Genomic DNA, 20651 nt, shown 5'->3' with positions numbered 1-20651 from the left:
TGCATGCAAGGTGATGTCCGTGTTGATACTTTGTTTTGCTTGTGTGTGTTTAAGAGACAGGCACAGAAACCTTTGTTCAGACTCACCTCCTGTAGGGTTAGCAGTAGGAGAAGCAACTCACACCTGGACAGGAGTTGCACGTGTGAGGCCCTGTTCGAAAGCTCTCTATATATTGGTTGAATTTCAGTGATCCCGTGAGGTCCTGCTATTCACTCCATCTTACATACGGAGAAACTGAGGCAGAGAACGTTAATTCTTGTTCAAGACACACAGCCAGTAGGTGGCAGTTCAAGGGCTCAGACCCGGCAGCCTGGAGGAGTAATGTCTGTGCCAGGCCTCTTTCAGGCACTGGGCCTCAGTTTCAGGGGGAATTCTGGCTGGCTTGTGTTAAGGCCTGTAGTTCTTGCTGAAATCGCCTCAGCAGATTTGCACAGAGAGAGAAGGGAAAACGCTTGGAAGGATTGCAGCGATTAAAGGCAGCACAGCAGGTCCTGTTAGACTGGGCCGTGCACCAAATATTATTAAGTAAAACGCATGTCCTGGAAATGAAGTAGGCGACGTTACAAGCGTTGAGACAAAGCGGTGTCGTTTATTAAGTGGGTAGGTAGGTGAGGGCCCAGCCACCGGGCACCCAGTGTGTGGAGAAGGATCTGCCTGGGTTACACTGTAGGAAAGGTGTGGATTTCGATCCGTCCCTCTGCCCACATCAGCGATGGAGAAATGCCCAGGGCAGGTGTCTCCACGTCTGATCCAGACGGCCGCGGTAGACATGTGTTCTGGAGTCCAGGACAGATGGGTGGACCCCACACACGTGGTTTTGTGTTTCTGGTGGAATTGGATACTTTGGCGTGAAAGTCTTCACCCTTGATGGGTTCCTTCAGGAGCTGGCCAGCTTCTTCTGGAAAGGACGGGGCAGTACACGCGTGAGGCTTTGAGGACCATACGTCTGTGTTTCCATGGGGCACGAAGTCAGCCGTAGACCACAGTAAATGAGTCGGCATGGCCGTGTGCCAACAGAACTGTATTTTCGGACACTGAAATGTGAATTTCACGTGATTTTCATGTGTTTCGAAATATTTCACCATTTAGAAACATAAGCACCATTAGCGTGCAGGCCATAAGGAACAGGCAGTGGGCCCCTCGGGTGCCCCTTCTGCTCAGCCTTGGTTGCTTCTGTTGTAGGAGAACGGGATTCTGAGCGGAAAACAGAATATGTAGTCTTCGTAATTTAGTCCGTAATTTCTATTCCCCAGATTATCTCTGGGCATTTTGAAACTGTATCAGTTACAGGAGCCTATATTCAATGCATTTGACCTGTTTTTCGGGAAATGATTTTATTTTCTTCAGGCTTCGAAGCAAATGCTTTGTCAGCTGCTCATAAGCTGTCCTCCAAGAATCTGTGAGTTTCCTGAAGACGTGGCGGTGGTCTGATCATCTCCGGTTGGAGGTTTTCCTTAGAAAGGGGAAGGGGAGCCTCCTTGGAGGAACTGTACCTACTGTGTAAACGTTCTGTTTGTATCCTAATACGATCATGAATTTGAAAACTGTCTCCACGTGCCAACTGAATTCTTCCTTCCACCCTGAGTTACGGCCTGGCGTGCGTGTGCTAATCCTCCCGTGTTTCTTGTTTCAGCTATCTGTACAAGAATGAGATCCAGTCAGTTGGCAGGCAAGCGTTTAAGGGACTTGCCTCTCTAGAGCAACTGTAAGTGCCTCTCCTCTGCTCTGCGGTGTCTCAGATTTCACCTGCCCTTTGCCTCTTGCAGGGAAAACTAGGCCAAGTCTGCTGTTTGCACGATGCATGTCTGTGCTCCGGGGGCGTAGGGCTGTGTGCATGCAGATGACAAAGCCGTGGTCCCTCCCTCCTTCTGACCCCGCCCATCTGGGCAGCCACCCCACCCCCTGTGCCCTGCATTCCTGGGGCAAGGACCAGTAACACCGGTTGACCCCTGTCCCCATGGTGCTTCCAGTTTAACAAGATAGACTTGTAAACAGATCTGAGCAAGTAGAGGTCTTTCGGGGACCAGGAAGTTGTTTTCCTCGTACAGTATTTCCTGTTTGTGAACCTGCACGTCCGGTTTACTTGCGTCATTCACGAGGTCATTATTTTGGAGAAAATAAACTTTTCCATGTGTTTCCAGTTAGGGGACGCTGGATGTTGTTTCTTGGGCTGCGTGTGAAGGAAGTCCTACTTTGCTGTGAGGTCAGCATGCCCATTGGAAGTAGAATTCCTGGTCAGAGGCATTTTCTGACTGTTTGCCTGGCGGGTCACCCGTCCATCAATGGGCTGGAGTCATCCCGTGTCAGGCAGTTTATTCACGGGGGTGCTGCAGCTGAGGATGTGGTTCGTGTTTTGTCAGTTGGCCGGACATGGAAACATCTCCAGACGCCTTGAGGCAGAGCTGGGGAGGCCTCACCTGAACCAGGAGCTTCCGAAGCACACGCAGGGCTCTTGTTTTCAGATACCCATTTGTTTATCCAGCTGAGAGCCACTTTCCCGAGCACGGCTCGCCGTGGACTGGATTTAGAAAGAAGCTGTATATGAGGGGCTGTGCATCTCGGCTTCAGGGAGAATGACACAGGGATCAGATCATCACAGAAACACCTGGGAGTATCTGGAGAGCCCCCAGGTGGAGGGAGGGTCCCCGGAACACGTTCCTGCATCTGACTCAGTTTTAATGGATCTGGGGCTGGGATTTACACATGCTGTCAGGTGTGGAACTAGGTGAGGCCCATCGAGCCTTGGGAGGGGGTGAGCGGGGTTATTTTTGAGGAAAACAGAGGCAAAGTCTGGGAGAAATGAGGAGGGAAGGGGAATGGCATCCACGGAGCGCCGAGTGGGAGTTAGTGACCAAGGTCCTAGGGGTTCGGGACAGCATCCTGAGACAGGCTGCCTCCAAACCCAGGATCAGGCGCTGGGAGGGAGGGGTCTCTGCTGCTGAGACTTAGGGATGAAGGGAGATTGGGACCCGTCCCCGCCCCTCAGGGAGGCACTGTGAGGGGGAGGGAAGCGTTCCCCTAGGAGCGCGCTCAGATCTGCCCCCGCCGCGTGCAGAGCGCTTCGGGTCCCCATCCTTGCGGGGCCCCCCATGCCCAGAGATGGCACATGTGGGGAGGCTGGTCCCGAGCCCCGTGTCTGCCCAGCACGTCGGCTCTCGCAGGCCTTAAAAGATAAGCGGAGGCTTATACAAATGTTTAGAGTTTATTTGAGCGAAATCGATTGGGACAGAGCCTCAGCAACCGGCCGTGCGTGGACACCCCCTGCCCCAGGGCTGGGGGAAGACTCCTGGAACAGGCGCAGATGCAGAGCAGGGCACTTGGTGACGGGCTGCAGCCTTGGGCCGGCTGGCTGCCCAAAGTGTGTCCTTAGCTCTGGTCTCTAACCCGGAGGCGCTGACAGGCTCCTTAGGCCACGCGTGAGACCCGCCCCGTCCAGCAGGCTCACCTGGGCTCCCTGAGAGGCTGGCCGCGGGCAGGGGCGGGGACCGTGGGCGGCGCTGGGGGCTCCCTTCCTGCCTTCAGCCCGTTTTCCTCCACCATCGGTAGAGGGGCCACAGCCCAGGGAGCCTGTGAACCCTGAGCCCCTCAAGGCAGCACCCGCGTCCGGTCAGCCTCCCCCTGGCTGTCGGCACGTGGATTTTTAAGCAGCATCAGGTTGGGACCGGCGTGTCTTCCCTTCTCTCCCTCCCTTGGCTTCGCCCCGGACCCGGCCGGCCGGCCCGCGGTCTCCGGAGCAGCGCGGCTGAGCGCGTCTGCTCCCCGTGTCTGTGCTTGATGGCGTGGCCCCAGGCTGCTCCACGGTGGCCGCTGGAAGTGCACGTCCTGCAGAGTCAGGACGGGGCGTTTCTGCCCCCGCCATCCTGCCCTCAGGCCCCCACCCTCGCAGGGAGGGCGGTGGGCACAGACCCAGCCCCCACCAGGCTGCCTGCCCGCGGAGGACGGTGGGCAGCTCTGAGGCCGCGTGGTCACCACGGTGGTTCTCCCGGCGAGCTGGCCCAGGGCAGGCCGGACACCGACAGGACAGGGCGAGGGACCCTGAGGTTCCATCATTTCAGAAAGTCAGTGAAAGGCTGTACCTGGTGGAGGGAGTGTGGAGAGAGCTCTCCTTTGCGTGGGTTTGTGCTGTGACCCTGCTGGTCCCAGCGTCTCGTGAAGACACAGCCTGGCGTGTCGGGCCAGGTGCCTGTGTGGCAGGAGGGACTCCTGCACGGGCACCGATTAGAGGGGGCTTCCGTGTATTTCTAAGGCAAAAGCCCACCAATTTTCAAAGTGGGAAAGGCGGTATGCAAGACAATGAGAAGAAATTAGTTTTACAAAAAAATGTGTAACTTACGGCAAGAAAGAAGTATAAGCGGAAAGAAACGGAAGTATAAGCTCTGGATGGTCGATGTAATTAAAGGACATTTGAGGAAATACATTATTTCGCTTAACTCAGGGCCAGGTTTCTTCTGTAGTTGCTGTTTCTGTAGCTGAAAAACAATATACCCAATGTCACCTTGAAGTGTAAGTCTCCTGAATCCGTTTGTAAATTAGAAGATTGGAATGAAGGCATTCACGTACCTGCGTGTGTGGCGTAATGAAGATCATGTTGATTTTTTTCTAGAAAGGTCCATGTATTTGGAGAGCTGAGTGTCCCTGGCTTTCCCCGCTGGGTGGGGAGGAAGCCCGGTCGGTGTGCTTGACCCTTAGTCGTATTGTCCAGTCAATCATTTAAAGTCTGCACCCAGTTTTCCGTTGTCTTTAATCTTCCTATTTGATGACTGCTTTTGTTTTCCATACAATGTAGGAGATCTAGAGAGTTATCTATTGACGTGTGTATTTGAAATGACTTAGAGAACAAATGTTTTCAGCAAAACCCTATAGATCTATGAAAAGTATAAAATTGTTTAAAATTTGTTTCTTTTTCCCATGTTTAAAAACTCCTCTAGATACCTGCACTTTAATCAGATAGAAACGTTGGACCCAGAGTCATTTCAGCATTTGCCGAAGCTGGAGAGGCTGTAAGTGGTGTTGGTTGCCCCTCTTCCCTGCGGGTCCTGGAGCCCGTGGCTCTGTCCATTTCCCGTAACAGAAAGAACACCTCTGTCTGTTCAAGCAACCGGGAAACGTCTCAGTAGGAAATCTGTGCTCTCCTCTAACAGTGCAGAAGTGGGAATAGTGATAAAATAGAAAACAATGTAGTTATTTCTGTACTAAAGAACATTGTTCTCAAATTCATGTATACGAAACAAAGGCGGTCACGGGGATGTTCTCTGAAAGCTGAGTTATTTAACTGCTTGTACACTTTTCTGCACGTCTAGGAAAGTATTTTAAAGCATTGCTGTCGTTTATCACCTCTTTCAACAGGTTTTTACATAACAACCGAATTACACATTTGGTTCCGGGAACATTTAATCACTTGGAATCTATGAAAAGATTGTAAGTATAATAACCCTTTATGCTGTCTTTTCAGCAAAGACTGACAATTTCTCCACGTCATATGCATTTACCTGACCCCTTTTACTGGGTATTTCAAAGCAGAGTTCATCACAGCCTGGATATGAATTAGGGAGGGAGGGTGGATTAAGCCGTCAGAACGCCGAACCAAGACCGAGCTGGCTTGGAGGAATGTGGCAACAGGAAGACGTTTTTAAAAATCAATTTTAAATTCCTCAAATTAATCTTTAATTGCATGTTACATATCGTACTGGTGGAAATAAAATTGGCCTAGAATTAATCCCAACTGTATTGCATTCCTTTTGTTTAGGCATGCACATAACTGAATTCTGTCCATTCTTAGGTCTCCAAAAATAATTTATCTTTACACTGAGTAATTTCTTATAATAGCTGATGGAGAAAGCTATCTGACATCTTTTGTGTGTTTTTCTCCGAGCTCTTCAAGGCCATTGTTTTTCAGTTAGGTATTACGGAGAGTGTACAATGAACTGGACTTAAGAAAGAGATAGAAAAGTCAGATTACCAGGCCTGGGCCCAGAGTGGCCTTTGTTTCTCTCTTGAGTTAAGTAAGACACAGTTTCCTCACTATTTACGATTTTTTTCTTTATAGGATAAAGAAATCCCTAGCCAAACTAAAAACTGCATTCTAGGGTGGCAGGTGAGAAACACTGCCTGTTTGGTAGATGAGAGAGGGTAGGAAAGAAATTGCCAGGAGTTGCCAAGACGAGCTCAGGGCACGTGGGGGTCACCCGAGTCTACAGAAGGCTGGAAAGGTCCTTCTCCGTCTCTGCCTCCTTTTTGGCCTTTTGATGGTCTAGCACTGCCCTCTGCATCTGCTCGGCCTGTGAAACCCTAGGTTTCTCGGCCCCAGTGAACCTCCCCCTCCCCACCAGACGGCAGAGGGGAGCATGCAGTCAGGGGCTTCCTGCTCTGGCCGCTCGGCCCAGGGGCCGCTGGCCAGGGTCACACACCTGCTCATCCACTGTCACTAGGGCCCGTCCTGAGCACAGAGGTCCTGCCGTTTATTCAGAGGGGCTCTGGGGTCAGCGGGTGCCGGAAAGGTTCTAGGTCCCCCACGGCCTGCTGACCTGAGGAATCGGCGGGGGGGAGGTTCTGTCATGTCTGCGTTGAACCCTATGGGTTCCGCGGGACGTGCTCATCGGAGCTGGCTGTCCAGACAGAGGGCCAGTTCTGCCTGCTGCCCCCTCCGAGCCAGCATCCTGGAGAAATGCAAGTGGGAGGTGGGCCATCACGGGCCCGCCTCCCTGGGGAGCACTGGCCGGCAGGTGTGAGCTCAGTGGACGCCCGAGGGCAGCCCCTCGGCTCTGATCCCGGGGAGCTCCCTCTGAACGGGGCCGGCCCTGCTGCCACCTCCTCGCTCTTGGTTCACGTCCCCCCGTTACACTCCTTACCTCGTGCTTTGCTGCATAAATGGTCATCGTTTCCGAGGGAGGAGATGACACCCTGCCTGTTCCGCTTGCTGGGACGAATGTGTCCAGCCCCGTGGGGCACTTTCTCCCGGCACTTAGTTCAGCAGCTGAGGTTTGCGCCCTGTGGGCTGACTGTCCTTTAGGGCGTATTTAAGGGTTAAGTGAGGTAGTACATGATGGCGCAGCGCCAGTGGTGGTGAGAGTTCGGGAGTAGTTCAGGGTGGTGGGGATTTCTGCATTACTGATTTTACGAAGGCTCCTGTCTTGTGCTTTTCATGAAACTTCCCGGACTCGTCCAGCACGTGTCTGTCCCTTGGTCTTGAACCTAAAATAGACAGTATTTGATTGCTCCTTTCCCCACCCTTTATTTGCGTTACTCGGGTTTCCCCCGCTCTCGGGCTCTTCCTTCTGCCGAGTGTGTATCTCTGCTGGGTCCCTTGGTCAGGCAGGACCGGGTCAGATTGTGTTGTCTGCGGGCCCCGTCCCTGCTGGTCAGTTCGGGTCTCCCTGGCCCGGGTCAGCCCTTGCCCATCCCCCGTCTCACCGGCTGCGGCTTCCTCCTCGTAGGCGTCTGGACTCCAACGCGCTTCACTGTGACTGTGAGATCCTGTGGCTGGCGGACTTGCTGAAGAGCTACGCCCGGTCGGGGAATGCGCAGGCAGCGGCCACCTGTGAATACCCCAGGCGCATCCAGGGGCGCTCGGTGGCCGCCATCACCCCGGAGGAGCTGGACTGTGGTGAGTGAGTCCCGGGACCCAGGCCCGCATTGGTGTCCAGAGGGCATAGCGTGTGCAGCCCTGTCTCCAGCTGTCACTGGCTGACCCACAGATCAGGTCTGGGTGGGGCCTGACTGGACCCTGCTTTACAAAGCCCGTCTCTGTAGTACCTGTAAGAAACTATCTGGTAATAAACTTGGGTTTAATTTTCAGGTTTCCCTGCAAAAAAAATAGGCATCTGAAATGCACCACTACCTGTTGCTCCTTCCAGGCCTCTGCCTTTAGAGGCTGCAGCTGCCTGGCCGGCAGGACCCACGGGGGGCTGGGGGGCGGGGGCGGGGGCGGTTTCTGGGGGAGGGCGCAGGGCTGCTGGCTGGGAGCCGGCAGCCTCCTGGGTCTGGATCTGGGTGGTGGCCACGCCCAGTGGCAGTAGGCCGAGTTTGTCTGGCTTGTCGCACCTGTGCACCGCTGGTGCGTTCGCAGTGCCTCGCGAAGAAACAAGAAAAGGAGTGAAACCAAATCTCGCCGGACGAATCTTCCTGATAAACAAACGCCCAAGGAATCCAGCTTTTCTTTTAAGTTTAGCACTTTTGCGGGGGGGGGGGTGGTGGTGCTAAAATTAGGTTCTCCAGAGCATCGTTATTATTTTCAAATATTGAAAACAAAATTAATTACTTTGAAGGTCACTCCATTTCACAGGAACCCCCCCCCCCCGCAGTTATGTAACTTCACTCGTCACTGTTTGTAACGCTTTACGAGCGATCCCCGTACAGTCAGGCTCCTCTGCCTCTAGTGTGTGCAGGTGACTGACTTCAGGGCCACCCTGTGGCCTCCGCGCGTCGTGCCCGCGTCTTTGTAAGGGCTGCTCTGCTGGCAGGGGTCCCTCAGGGTGGGCAACAGTGCTGTGCTGTGTGCACCGCGTTCTCCAGACTGTCTCCTTAGGGTCAGCTTCCTGGGCAAAGGACGGGTGGAGAGGGGGAGGTTGCTCCCTCTGACCTCTGCCTTCTGGACCTGCTCGGGGGTCACGACAGGTTCACTTCCCTGTGCCCACCTTGGGGCTGCCCTCCTGAGTCGGCCTGGGTTCTGCCCACCTCTCTTCTGGGGGAGGAGCGGACCCTCCTCCCTCAACCCCAGCCCAGCCCAGCTCCGACCTTGTCAACAGGGGCCAGGCTGGGGTGACCGAGGCGGTGGTGCCTTGAACTTTCTGAACTCCTGGGGCCTCGTGGGACGCCTGGGGATGATGCCTCTGCCCTTAGTGTCCTGGCAGGTCCTTGGTTGCTGCCGGTCACTCGGGGTCACTGGGGGGCGCTCAAGAGGGTGGTCCTTCCTCCAGCTCCTTCAGCACCATTGCCTCTTCCTGGAGACAGAATGGAGAAGCAGAGCTTTCTCCACGTTCCCAAATTCAGCACGTCAGAGAGGATGGCGAGTGGGCGAGTGTGGCACCAGGGATGAGCGGTGGGGCTGGGGGTCCTCCGGCTACAGCAGAGGGAGCCGCAGTGTCCAGACTGGCATGGGGAGCAGGGCGCCTGGGAGTGGAAACGGGAGCAGCGCGGCCTCGGGGGTTAACGTGGCCGGCGGTGAGTCCGAGGGGTTTCCTGTTGACGCTGTGCAGTAATAGACACGCAGACGGCCTTTTGTGGCTGTTTAAGATGCCAGGTGTTGTGAAGGCACTGTGCACACACTTGCAGGCACGTGCACGCATGTACACACACACAGGAGCACACGCATTTGCACGTGGCAGGTCAGTGAATACATCTGGGCTGAGAGGGGTCAGCTCTCTGAGTTTCCTGGTTAGTAGGTGACCAGTCCAGCCTGCTGTGAGGGCACAGAGGACAGTCACCCAGCAGCTGGAGTGCAGGAGGGATGCCTCTCTGTGCTCAGTGACTGGGTGGCCGTAGGGACTGCAGTGGGAACCCCACACTGAGATGGTCCCGCGGTTGGGAGCCCCTGGCCGCACCTGCACAGCCTCTGCCTTCGTGGCGGCTTCAGCTGAAAAGTGCCACTGTCTGTCCTTTCATTCCCTAAAACTGTTGGCTCACGAGTGTCCGGCTCTCGGGGGGAGCGCCCACTGAGGTCGTCAGCCGGTGCTCTGTCTGTCAGAGGCTCAGCGCCACCGGTTGCCAGGGTTCTCAGCGGGTGGACCTCAGAGGCTGGCAATGCTGTGTAATTCGGCTCTAACACCGTCTTCTCCGTGGAGATGCCCCCCGCCGTTCTCGTGGGAGTGGTTTTGTCTCGAACAGAAGGGATTTGCTCTGGGTTCTTGTCACGTGATGGTTTAAGACCAGGAAGGCCCGCTTTCCTTTTTGGTGCAGAAAGGCCGCGGATCACGTCGGAGCCGCAGGACGCAGACGTCACCCTGGGCAACACCGTCTTCTTCACCTGCAGGGCTGAGGGCAACCCCAAGCCCGAGATCATCTGGCTCCGAAACAAGTAAGTGGCTCCGGACGGGCCGCCGGGGGCGCTGGGTCCCATTGCATCCAGGTGCCCGTGAGCCACGGCCGGTCCGCCCGCCCTGACCCTCCTCCCTGGAAGGAGAGCAAGGAGGAGGAGTGCTTTCCGGGCAACCTTCCCGCTTTGAAGTCGCCGCCGGGCACATCCCGGCCTCTGCGAGGCGCACGGCCCGAGTCACCCTCTGCCGGGCTTGGTCCGGGTCAGCGAGGCCGGTCATCATGGAAGGGGCAGTTACCCCCGTCCGGGGAGAGGAGGGGGACGGAACCGGGGCTGAGGTCCCTGTGTCCCAAGGAGGTGAGGGGGGTCCTCCCTGCGGGTGACATCTTCAGGGAGACCCTGTGAGGTGAACGCACGCACTTCGCTCCTGTGCATCTGATTGTCTCCGGAAACCCAGGCCTCGCCTTCTGTCCACAAGCATCTTGGTATGGGGGGTGGTGTAGTCAGATCCCCGCGGGACCCGGGGGTCAGACCACCGAGGGTCGTCTGGGTTGAAGGGCGGCACCTGCACGCATCCGCTTTGAACCGAGTCCTGGGCAGGAAACCTCCGCGGGAGGCCACGTTGTCGTCGTTGCCCCCGTGCTTGCTGTAAACGCTAGCACCCCGGCCTGCGCTCACTCACCAGCAGAACCTCCTGTGGGTTCAGTGTGGCCCGTAGCCCCTGGCTGGGTCTAGTCGCGATGGTGAGAGGAGATGGGCCCCTGACACCAGCTCTCGAGTCCAGCGGTGTTTGCACAGGAGAACAGGGCAGCAAGCCTGGGGGGTCACCCGAGATGCACCTGCCACGGAGGCATGGAGTGGTTCTAGGCCTGACTTTGTCGTCGACCTAGTGCAGCTGACGCCGGGCTCGGGGCCAGAGCTCTGTGGGGAACGTGAGACGCTGGCCTGTCCCCAGTGCCTTGGGATCTGGGACAGCTCTGAGGGTGGCAAGAGGTAAATTCCAGAGCGAACACGGGAGAGCTTCCTTTGGGGAGTGTGCGTTCAAAAGGCAGAGAAGCACAGATTCGCTCAAGGCCAGCACACCTGCATTCGTGAGTGGTCACACCCACGTTTGTAAGTCAACACTTTGATGCTAAGAGTTAACATCGCAGAGCCAGTCACGGCAGAGGGAGACCCAAGGCCCCAGGCTGGCGTCTGGTGCACGGCTGCGCCCCGGGGCCCATCTGTGCAGCAGCCCAGCCTCCCTGGGGCTCACGGTGTCTGTGGGAGAAAACTGGGCCACGTCAGGAAGAGCCTCACGTATGGGGCCTGAGAGGCCTGTTGCCTCCGTCCGGAAGTGCTCGTGAAGGACGGAGATGCCAGTTTTGGTGGCGTGGTTGGTGCAGGTGGAGCCCAGCATGAGGGAGGTGGACGGGGAACCGGACAGCGCCTCCTGCGGCCGGGTCTGAGGCCTGTGGGCACCTGGATTCTGAGAGGGGTCCTGGGAAATCCCTCGAACAGTGGCGGTGTTGTTCTGGGGACGTTTGTAATCTTCCACTTTTAATAACTTAAATGTTTCTACCCCTTTGCCTCGAATGGATTTGCCAGAAACGAAGGGAAAGTTTTCCTGTGAATTTTTTCCACTCTGTTCAGTTTTTCCCTTTGGAACGAGGACCACTTTGAAACATTTGTAGGTTGAACATGTAAATGATAAAAGTGAATATGTGAGTTAATTACAGATGCAAATAAACACAGTGCGTAAACACTTTTCCCAGAAATGCCGGTAAGTCAGCCTGCTGGGAAGGAAGGTTTCCAGGAAGGCGAGTTAAGGCCCCGCATCTCCAGGTGCTGCATGCCTCCAGGCTGGGGCCTCCGTGCCAGGACAGAAGCCCGCCGTGGGGGACCAGGTGTTTCCTTGTTTCAGAGCCTGAGCCTGCCAGGTCTGTCTTTCCAGTAATGAGCTGAGCATGAAGACGGACTCCCGCTTGAACCTGTTGGACGATGGGACCCTGATGATCCAGAACACGCGGGAGACAGACCAGGGCATCTACCAGTGCATGGCGAAAAACGTGGCCGGAGAGGTAAAGACGCAGGAGGTGACCCTCAGGTACTTCGGGTCTCCAGGTACGTTGAGTGCTCACTCAGACGCTTAGAGCCCACCTTCTTCCCGGTCCACTCCCTTCTTTGTTTGCACCTGGTGGTAAAAGACAAACACCAAGGTCTCCCGTTTAAGCTGCCGCAGCAGGGTCGGCTCAGGGTCATAGGTGACCCTCAACCATTGCCCTGGTCCACCATCAACCCCTGATCCAGGACGGCCACTCAGAGTGGACAGTAGAGACAGGCGCTGCTGGGAGCACAGTGCAGAGAAGCTGTGGACACCTGGGCAGACACGTGCCCCGTCCCCCGACACCTCCCACTCACGCTGGTCCCAGGGGCTCCTCTCACTTGTTGGCAGTGGACTCTCTCTTGTGCTAAGGGCTTTGGCTGTTTTAAAAGAAGCCAGAAATCTGAATTTGTATGCAGAATTCCCAGGCCTAAAATATTGGCACCTGAACTGAAAAGATTGTTTGAGCCAAAGGCAGCATGGCTGTGGCCTTGATTGGCCTGGGTCCCACCAGGTTACAGACCCCGCCCTTGTCGAAGTGTTGACTTTTGGAGCCTTGGTCAGAAGAGGAGCTGTGGCCCTTGGAGCAGAGCCCAGGGTGGGCCTGATCCCCCGTGGCTGCTGGAAGAGCACAGGTGGCCAGGCCGCCTCCATGGGCCTGTGTCATTGTCGTGTAGGTGGGCCAGGGTCTGTGTTTCCCTCATGGTTTATCGTTCAGGGTATTGCCAAGGGCAATCCCAAGCTAAGTGGTTTGTGTGTTTCTTTGATTAGATTCCTAGTACGAGACCTTCGTATCACTTGGTTCATCCCAGCATAGGCACAGTCAAGATTTACTGATGAGTGAGAGTTCCCAGCTGTCGAATTTCCCTTCAAGGGAAAGTGCAGTGCATATATCGCAGCCACATCAAAGCCCTTTAATCCCATGTTCCCCGAGTGGAACAAGGCGTCCAGCATCTTTGCAAAGTCACATGGCTGTGAACCTACCACAGACAAGTTAGAGCTCCCGGTCACAGAAGGGGCTTGCGCTTCATTTGTCAGGCACAGGGAAACCCACGAAATACTGAACAGAGTGGTGCAGTTCTGTAGGTATATGTCAGAGGACAAAAGGGAGTAATAGAGCATAAACAGTGCATTTCCTTAGCAAAGTTGCTGTGTTAGCGGAATAATTGATTCCTAGCTGGGAATATTAAAATCTCCCTGTGGCCTGAGAGTTCCAAGTCTAACCCCTTTCGATCTGAATTTTTGTTTCTCTCTCGGGCACGAGAGCCTTCTTTAGTGCACTAGTCTGTGCATGTTGGCACTGCTCCCCAAAATGCACAGGGAGGGTCTCCCACAGTCCGTGACTGGAATGCCACTGCAGAGTGAGTGGGTCAGCCAGTGGCAGCCTGCCAGCCTAGACTCGGGGCTGCCAAACCTGGACCACTGCCTGTTTTTCCAAGATCTTTGAAGTAAAAATGTGTCTTGGGCTTCCCTGGTGGCGCAGTGGTTGAGGGTCCGCCTGCCGATGCAGGGGACACGGGTTCGTGCCCTGGTCCGGGAAGATCCCACATGCGGCGGAGCGGCTGGGCCCGTGAGCCATGGCCGCTGAGCCTGCACGTCCAGAGTCTGTGCTCCGCAACGGGAGAGGCTGCAACAGAGAGAGGCCTGTGTACCGCAAAAAAAAAAAAAAAAGTGTCTTACATTTTTATGTGAACAACTTAAGAGTAATATTTTAGAATACATGATAATTATATGAAGTTCAAATTTCAATGTCTGTTAATTAAGTTTTATTGGAACATAATCACATGCAAAGATTTATGGCCTGAAAAGCCCAAACAATATGCTCTGTGGCCCTTTACAGAAGTTTGCCAACACCGTGATGTGGGTAATGATAATGGACCCATTTGTAAGTCTCCATGAGTCACAAAGGGCTAAATGTACTCTATCTGTTTTGAAGCTATTATTAGGGGCATATAAGTTTGCAGTTTTTAATCTTCCTCATGAACTAAACTTTTGATTATTAATGCTTTTTGCCTTAAGGTTAGTTTGATTTTATATGGATGCAACCCACTTTCTTTTGATTAGTGTTTGTCAACTATACTTTTCGCGTCATTTTGCTCTGAACCTTTCTTTTTTACGTTTTTTTACATTTTTACTGGAGTATAGTCGATTTACAATGTAGTAGTTTCAGGTGTACAGCAAAGTGAATCAGTTATACCTATACATACATCCACTCTTTTTTAGATTTTTTTTTCCCATATAGGTCATTACAGAGTATTGAAAAGAGTTTCCTGTGCTGTACAGCAGGTTCTTATTAGTTATCTGTTTTATATATAGTAGTGTGTATATGTCAGTCCCAATGTCCTAATTTATCCCTCCCCCTCCCTTCCCCCTTGGTAACCACAAGTTTGTTTTTTCTATCTGCGACTCTATTTCTTTCTTTTTTTTTTATAACCTACAGGTTTTTGGTTTTTTTAATTATTATTATTATTTATTTATTTATTTATGGCTGTGTTGGGTCTTCGTTTCTGTGCGAGGGCTTTCTCTGGTTGTGGCAAGTGGGGGTCACTCTTCATCACAGTGCGCGGGCCTCTCACTATCGCGGCCTCTCTTGTTGCGGAGCACAGGCTCCAGACGCACAGGCTCAGTAGTTGTGGCTCACGGGCCCAGTTGCTCCGCGTCATGTGGGATCTTCCCAGACCAGGGCTCGAACCCGTGTCCCCTGCATTGGCAGGCAGATTCTCAACCACTGCGCCACCAGGGAAGCCCTGTGACTCTATTTCTGAACCTTTTTCTATATTAGTATATTTTGGGCGTTTGTTGTAAACAGCATAGAGCTAGAGTTTTTTTAAAAAACTCACACTGACTTTAAAAACGAGTCCATATACATTTATTGTGGTTAGCAATTCAGATTTATAAATGCTACCTCTTATTTTGGACAATTTATCCAACCTTTTCTATGTTTCTTGCCTTGTTTTGAAATATTTTTTTTCATCTTCTATTTCCTACTTCTAGTTTGGAAGTTATATACCTTATTTCTTTTCTGTAAGTGGTTATTCTAGAGAAATTTCAAATGCATTCTTAAATTATCAACGTTTACAGTTACTGTCTTTACGTTTGTCTCAAATATAACTACCCACCTTAGTTTCTAGGCTGAGTTCTGTTTTTTAATGTATAAAAGGTTGTTATGTTGTACTGTTAACGTTTGTCTAGCTGTACCGTGTAGTTATCACTTCCAGTTCTTTTTATTTCTTCCTGCATCTCAGCTCTTCCACTGAGGTCACTTTCCTTCTGCCTAATGTAGTGTGAAGTAGACAGCAGGCCTATATGACGGCCCACTTTGGGTTGATAAAGGCTGACATGAGGTTTATTTCTCCCTTCTACTCAGCAGAGGTCCCTGCGGGGGGCTGGGGGGTAGGAGCTGACTTTCTCTTTCTCGTACTGATGGTGGAGCATTTTGGGGACCCGTCCTAGAGTTTTCTGTCTGGCTCTCATCCTGGGGTGTCCTCATCTTTCTATCTCCTAAGGGTCCTACAAGCCACATGTACAATTGCAGGGCCGTGCCAATGCCTCACGATGGGCTTCGCCTTTGGTTCTTGTCCCTGTACGTGGCTCCACATCTCCAGTTTGCCATCCTCTGGAAATGCTAACATTAAATGTCACTTCTGTGTTTTCTGTGATCCACTGTTACTTAGATGTGTGATAAGTGGGGTTTAAAAATAAGCAACAGTATCCGAAGAGCTCTCCTCACGAGGAAGAAATATTTTTCCTTTTTCTTTTATTTTGTATCTGTAGGAGGTCATGGATATTCACTAAACTTCTTTTGGTAATTACTGTAATTCAAACCACTGATGTAGGTCAAATCATTATGCTGTACACCTTAAACGTATACAGTGCTGTGTGTCAATTATATCTTAATAAAACTGGAAGAAAAAAATAAAGTAGTTTAAAAATAAAAAATAAAAATGAACAAACGAGAACAGATGTAGAGAAGTCTCTTTCCTGTCTCCTTCCCTGGTCCACGTAATTCCCACCTCCATCCCACCTCCTTCTAGAAAATACTGCCAGTGCCTGCAAGGCCAGGGCTACTTCTTACTTACTGGATGTTAGAGACCTTTCATTTCAACATATGAGGGACTTCCTTACTCTTGCCCTTTTTATGGGTGGTGGCGGAATCCCATTATCCAGACAAAACATCTGTGTAACCCGTTCCCTTTGGGGTACATGTCACGGGTCTCCTCTCTTTATCCAAAACCCTTTGGGCCAGAGGTGGTTTGAAATGTGGAAATTTGGGGATTTTTTTTCAGAAGGGCCACATGGTACGTAATCCATTTACTGACTTGAACTGTCACGGAATCTTGGACAATGCCCCACCCAATCAGTATATAAAATCCTGTAGCAAACTGAGCGGATGTTCACAGTAAGCAGAATAATGGAGATTGTGAGTAGCCTCGTGCTAGAGAGACCAAGGAAAGAAGTTATGAAAAAATATTTTATTTTTGGATTGGAAAATCGTGGATCAGGATGTCAGCCTGAAGAAACAACGCAGTAATAAAAACCCCTTTTTGTACATATATTGTTTTACAAGCCAGTAAAAAGTATCGGGTTGGCCAAAAATTTCGTTTGGGTTTTTCTGTAACATGGAAAGACCCGAACGAACTTTTTGGCCAACCAGGTATCTGTGGGGTACACTCCTAGCAGAGTAATTTCTGGGTAAAAGGGTGAAGGCATTTTTAGTTTTGATGTATGTGGCCATGTTTCTGTCCAGGTGGACCGTGGCAACTTGTGCTACCCCCGTGTGAGGGTTCTGTTTCTTCACGTGCTCGACACACAAGCTCAGTAATAAGTGTGTGGGTTTTTTTTCTGGATTTAGAGTTGAAACATCATCTCATTGTAATCATCATTATAACCATCTCTCTAGAGTATTAATTTGTATTTTTCTTTCTATGAGGGAAATTTGTTATTTCTATATGTTCTAAATGCCCTTTGAAAACAATGTCTATAACCAGTAAGAACCACTAGCAGGGTTTACTGAAAAGACTGACATATACGTTTAGAATTTAAAAGAAGTAAGACTTCTGCAGAGTTTGGTCCACGTCTGAAGAAGGAATCAGTCCGTCAGGGCTGCTGATGGCGGCTTGACCTGAGGCCACGACCCTCGTTGCGTCTGCACATTTCTTGAAAGAAGAAAGGAGACTAAGTGTGCAATTGTATTGTTTCTGTTTTACTTATTTTAGACTTTAACAGCTAGAATGAATAGCATGAAAATAGAAACGCCAAGCAAAAGCATTTGCTAAACTGGAGGATTTTAACTCTGAATCTGTGTTTCCTGTGACAGCTCGCCCCGCTTTTGTAATCCAACCCCAGAACACGGAGGTGCTGGTGGGGGAAAGTGTGACCCTGGAGTGCAGCGCCACGGGCCACCCCCCGCCGAGGATCACCTGGACCAGAGGCGACCGGACCCCCCTGCCCGCTGACCCGCGGGTGAGCATCACGCCGTCCGGCGGCCTGTACATCCAGAACGTGGAACGGGAGGACAGTGGCGAGTACACCTGCTTCGCCTCCAACACCGTGGACAGCATCCACGCCACGGCTTTCATCATCGTCCAAGGTGAGAGCGTCCACGCAGAGGCCCCGGCTCCCCCAGCCTCCCTGGCTTGCCCTCAAGCCAGCCCCTCCGCGGGCTCCGCCTGGTCTTCCAGCCCCGGGTCCTGCTTCATCCTCTCCCATCACATCTGACCTTTGGTGGGACTTGGTGATATGTTTATTTTCCAAGTGCAGGCTTTAGGGGGTCAGAGCTTTAGTTTTCTGCTGTGTTCCCCACACGAATGTGGGCACGCATGCCAATTCACCAAGGCCTGCGTGTACGGAATCAGTATGTCTTACACACGTCTTGGAATTTCCTTAGGGTCAATTTTGGACATAGGGTCTGAGAATATGTATAGTTTTAAGACTTAATGCTGTGTGTTTCCAAATTCCTTAATTGACTCTGTAATGAGTTTATTAGTTTTCAAATAAATTGCCCAGTGGGACTTTGGTTAAGAAGCGCTGGGACAACACAGAAGTGTGAAATGCAGAGAATGAGTTCTTTCCTTCTCCTCTGTCCCCACCGGCTTCCTTTGTCCCCCACCCCGCTTCCTCTGTCCCCAGTGGAAGCCACGTCACTAAAAGTTGGTCCTTAATCCGTCCTCTGGCCCTTTCTTTGCACCTGTGACCAAGCAGTCGTGTCACTGGTTTTTACCTTTTTTGATTGTGGTGGTTGCTTTTATAAAAATGGAATTATATTGCATATATTATTCTGTAATTTTTTTTCACCCAGTAATAATAAAGTAACTCCTGTCACTATGCACAGTTGCACTAGATGACATTTTATACCATTTGCAAATACTAGTTTAGGTTGAGGAGTGAGGTGAATCTCTTCAGGTCAGGCCCCTTCCAGGAGCTGAAGGGGGTCGTTACCTGTGTTCTGTGTTGTAGCCTCAGTGCTGTTAGATTAAGAGTCTTCTGCACGCTTGTCAGTGTGACGCTGAGAAGCGCCCAGCGTTTGGTTTCTTCCTTTCCACTTTCCGGCATCTTCCTCTGCTCGGGGTGCTGCACCCACAGTCGGGGTCCTGGTGGGACTCTTGGAGGGCGGGCGGTGTGCCTTCAAAATGGCGTTTTCACCCAAAGCTGTCTCCTAAATGTTGCGTTTCCAACGTCTTTCCCTCCGGAAGCGCTTCCTCAGTTCACCGTGACGCCCCAGGACAGAGCTGTCATCGAGGGTCAGACAGTTGAGTTCCACTGCGAGGCGAAGGGCTACCCACAGCCGGTCATTGCCTGGACGAAAGGAGGTGAGGTGTCGGGCAGGACGGTGACCCACTCCCTCCGTCCTTCCCTTCCTGGGACTCGGACCCCCCGGGCAGGCCGGCGCTGGCTGAACCCGACGTGACCCAGAGCTGCGGGCACGTCGGGTCACGGGCCACCCCCGCACACACAGGACAGGAGACCTGTCCGCACCGAGGGCCTGGATGTCGGGCCCGTCTCCTCCCGAGTAGTCTGGGTCCCGCCTTCAGTGTGCACCGAATTAGCCTCTGGAGCAGATTTACTAATGTGCAGGTAGAACCTTCTAGAAACCGGTGGTAGAACACATGTACCGTATATATGACTTTCTCACTTGAATTCCCAGAGTTCTCTTGCTGCTCCCCAAGAGGTGTTGTGACTTGACCACGTTAACTCCTTGGGTGGGACCCCAGCCGATTTCTCTAGCTGGGAAGCTGCTGGGCGCACAATGTGGGGAAGGCCCAGCCCGTCACCCCAGGGGCGTGACAGCAGCCTGGCCGGGAAGGCTGCGGAGAGGCAGGTGCCCACGTTGGTGGACCATCAGGGTCTGCTCTGGACTCGAGGGGGTGACTAGCGCTGGACCAAAGGGCACTACCATCCCTTCCGCCCCTGAGGGGCCATTGCGAGGGATCCTGGGAGCAACCTGGACGAGAGGAGAGGCTCATTCCTACTTGGGGAGCTGCTTGTCTTCAAGCAGCACCAGCCCATCCCCTTCCCAGCCCGCGACGCCTTCCCATCCCTCGTCCCCTTTCCACCCCCACCCCTCTGTGCCCAGCCTGGGACCGGCCTCCCCCTGTCTCCGCGTCTGCACACCACCCCGGCTCTTGCTTACTTAGCCCTCGACCCCCTGGTCCCTGCCCCTTGCTCCTTCTCTGGAGAGTCTTGGGGGGGCCGGGTCTGTGTGCTATTTGTCCCTGAACTGTCGCACACGCACAGGTGTGTGACAAAGGCCGGGACGGTGACTCCAGGCCAGATCTGGGGAAGACGAGCTCTGCGACCCCTTTGTCCCTCAGCGAGGGTTCTGCCTGACCCTGAGGCTCCCGTCTCCCACCTCTAAGGCCAGGCTTGTGTCCGTGTATCCCTGTCACTGAGAGTGCCTCCCCACCTTGCAGGGAGCCAGCTGTCGGTGGACAGACGGCACCTGGTCCTGTCGTCAGGGACCCTTCGGATCTCGGGCGTCGCCCTGCACGACCAGGGCCAGTACGAGTGCCAGGCCGTCAACATCATCGGCTCCCAGAGTGTCACCGCGCACCTGACAGTCCAGGCCCGAGGTAGGCAGTGGTCCCGCACCCCTCCCTGCGACGGACCGTCCCCCAGACGCGCATCCCGAGGCTGTCGTCGTAGCCTGTCACTCCCATGTCGGCAGTGAGGACAGTGCCGCATGTGGGACACGGGTCACGTTATGTCACTGTGTCATCTCTGCCTTCCCTGGGGGTGAGCAAGGTGGCCCCAGACCCAGCAGCACCGGCTGACCCGGGAACAGGCCCCCATGTCCTCCTGGACGCGAGGTTCTGCCTCCTACTGGCCCCGGGTCCCTGTGGAGAGCCGGGAGAGGAAAGCAGGAGGGGTGATGGCCTGGAGGGTGGGCGTGGAGGGGGGCTGCCTGCAGAGGGTCCCTGGGGGTCGGGGCCTGGGTCTGCTCCAGTGCTGAGCAGGCAGGACAGTGGGCGGCCCGTGGGTGAGGTCATCAGCCGGTCCCCTGCTTCCTCCCGTCACCAGCTCTTGAGGAGTGGGGGGGGCTTGGACTTGGCAGCTCCAGGCCGCCCCAAGCAGACCGGAGCCGTGCGGACAGACCAGATG

The 20651-nt window shown here is 53.3% G+C and overlaps 1 protein-coding gene across 2 annotated transcripts in view; it reads left to right on the top strand.

Annotated features, from left to right (window-relative positions):
- PXDN (peroxidasin) overlaps positions 1-20651 on the top strand; it is a gene marked incomplete at its 5' end in the record, with an annotated part of 67492 nt that overhangs the window by 26877 nt on the left and 19964 nt on the right. Inside the window, 9 exons of one of the 2 annotated variants that reach the window (XM_082672060.1) lie at positions 1634-1705; positions 4929-5000; positions 5347-5418; positions 7434-7603; positions 9895-10012; positions 11904-12073; positions 17371-17643; positions 18746-18862; positions 19964-20122. In XM_082672060.1, coding sequence (XP_082528186.1) covers positions 1634-1705; positions 4929-5000; positions 5347-5418; positions 7434-7603; positions 9895-10012; positions 11904-12073; positions 17371-17643; positions 18746-18862; positions 19964-20122 — 1223 coding nt within the window. The remainder of the gene's footprint in view (positions 1-1633; positions 1706-4928; positions 5001-5346; positions 5419-7433; positions 7604-9894; positions 10013-11903; positions 12074-17370; positions 17644-18745; positions 18863-19963; positions 20123-20651) is intronic. The other variant, XM_082672061.1, reaches the window with a different exon arrangement.

This window comes from Grampus griseus, assembly GCF_964374135.1.
Source record: "Grampus griseus genome assembly, chromosome: 15".
In the NCBI taxonomy this organism is placed as follows: domain Eukaryota; kingdom Metazoa; phylum Chordata; class Mammalia; order Artiodactyla; family Delphinidae; genus Grampus; species Grampus griseus.
The sequence above is the reverse complement of the archived record's forward strand: the minus strand, read 5'-3'. Positions and strand labels throughout refer to the sequence as shown.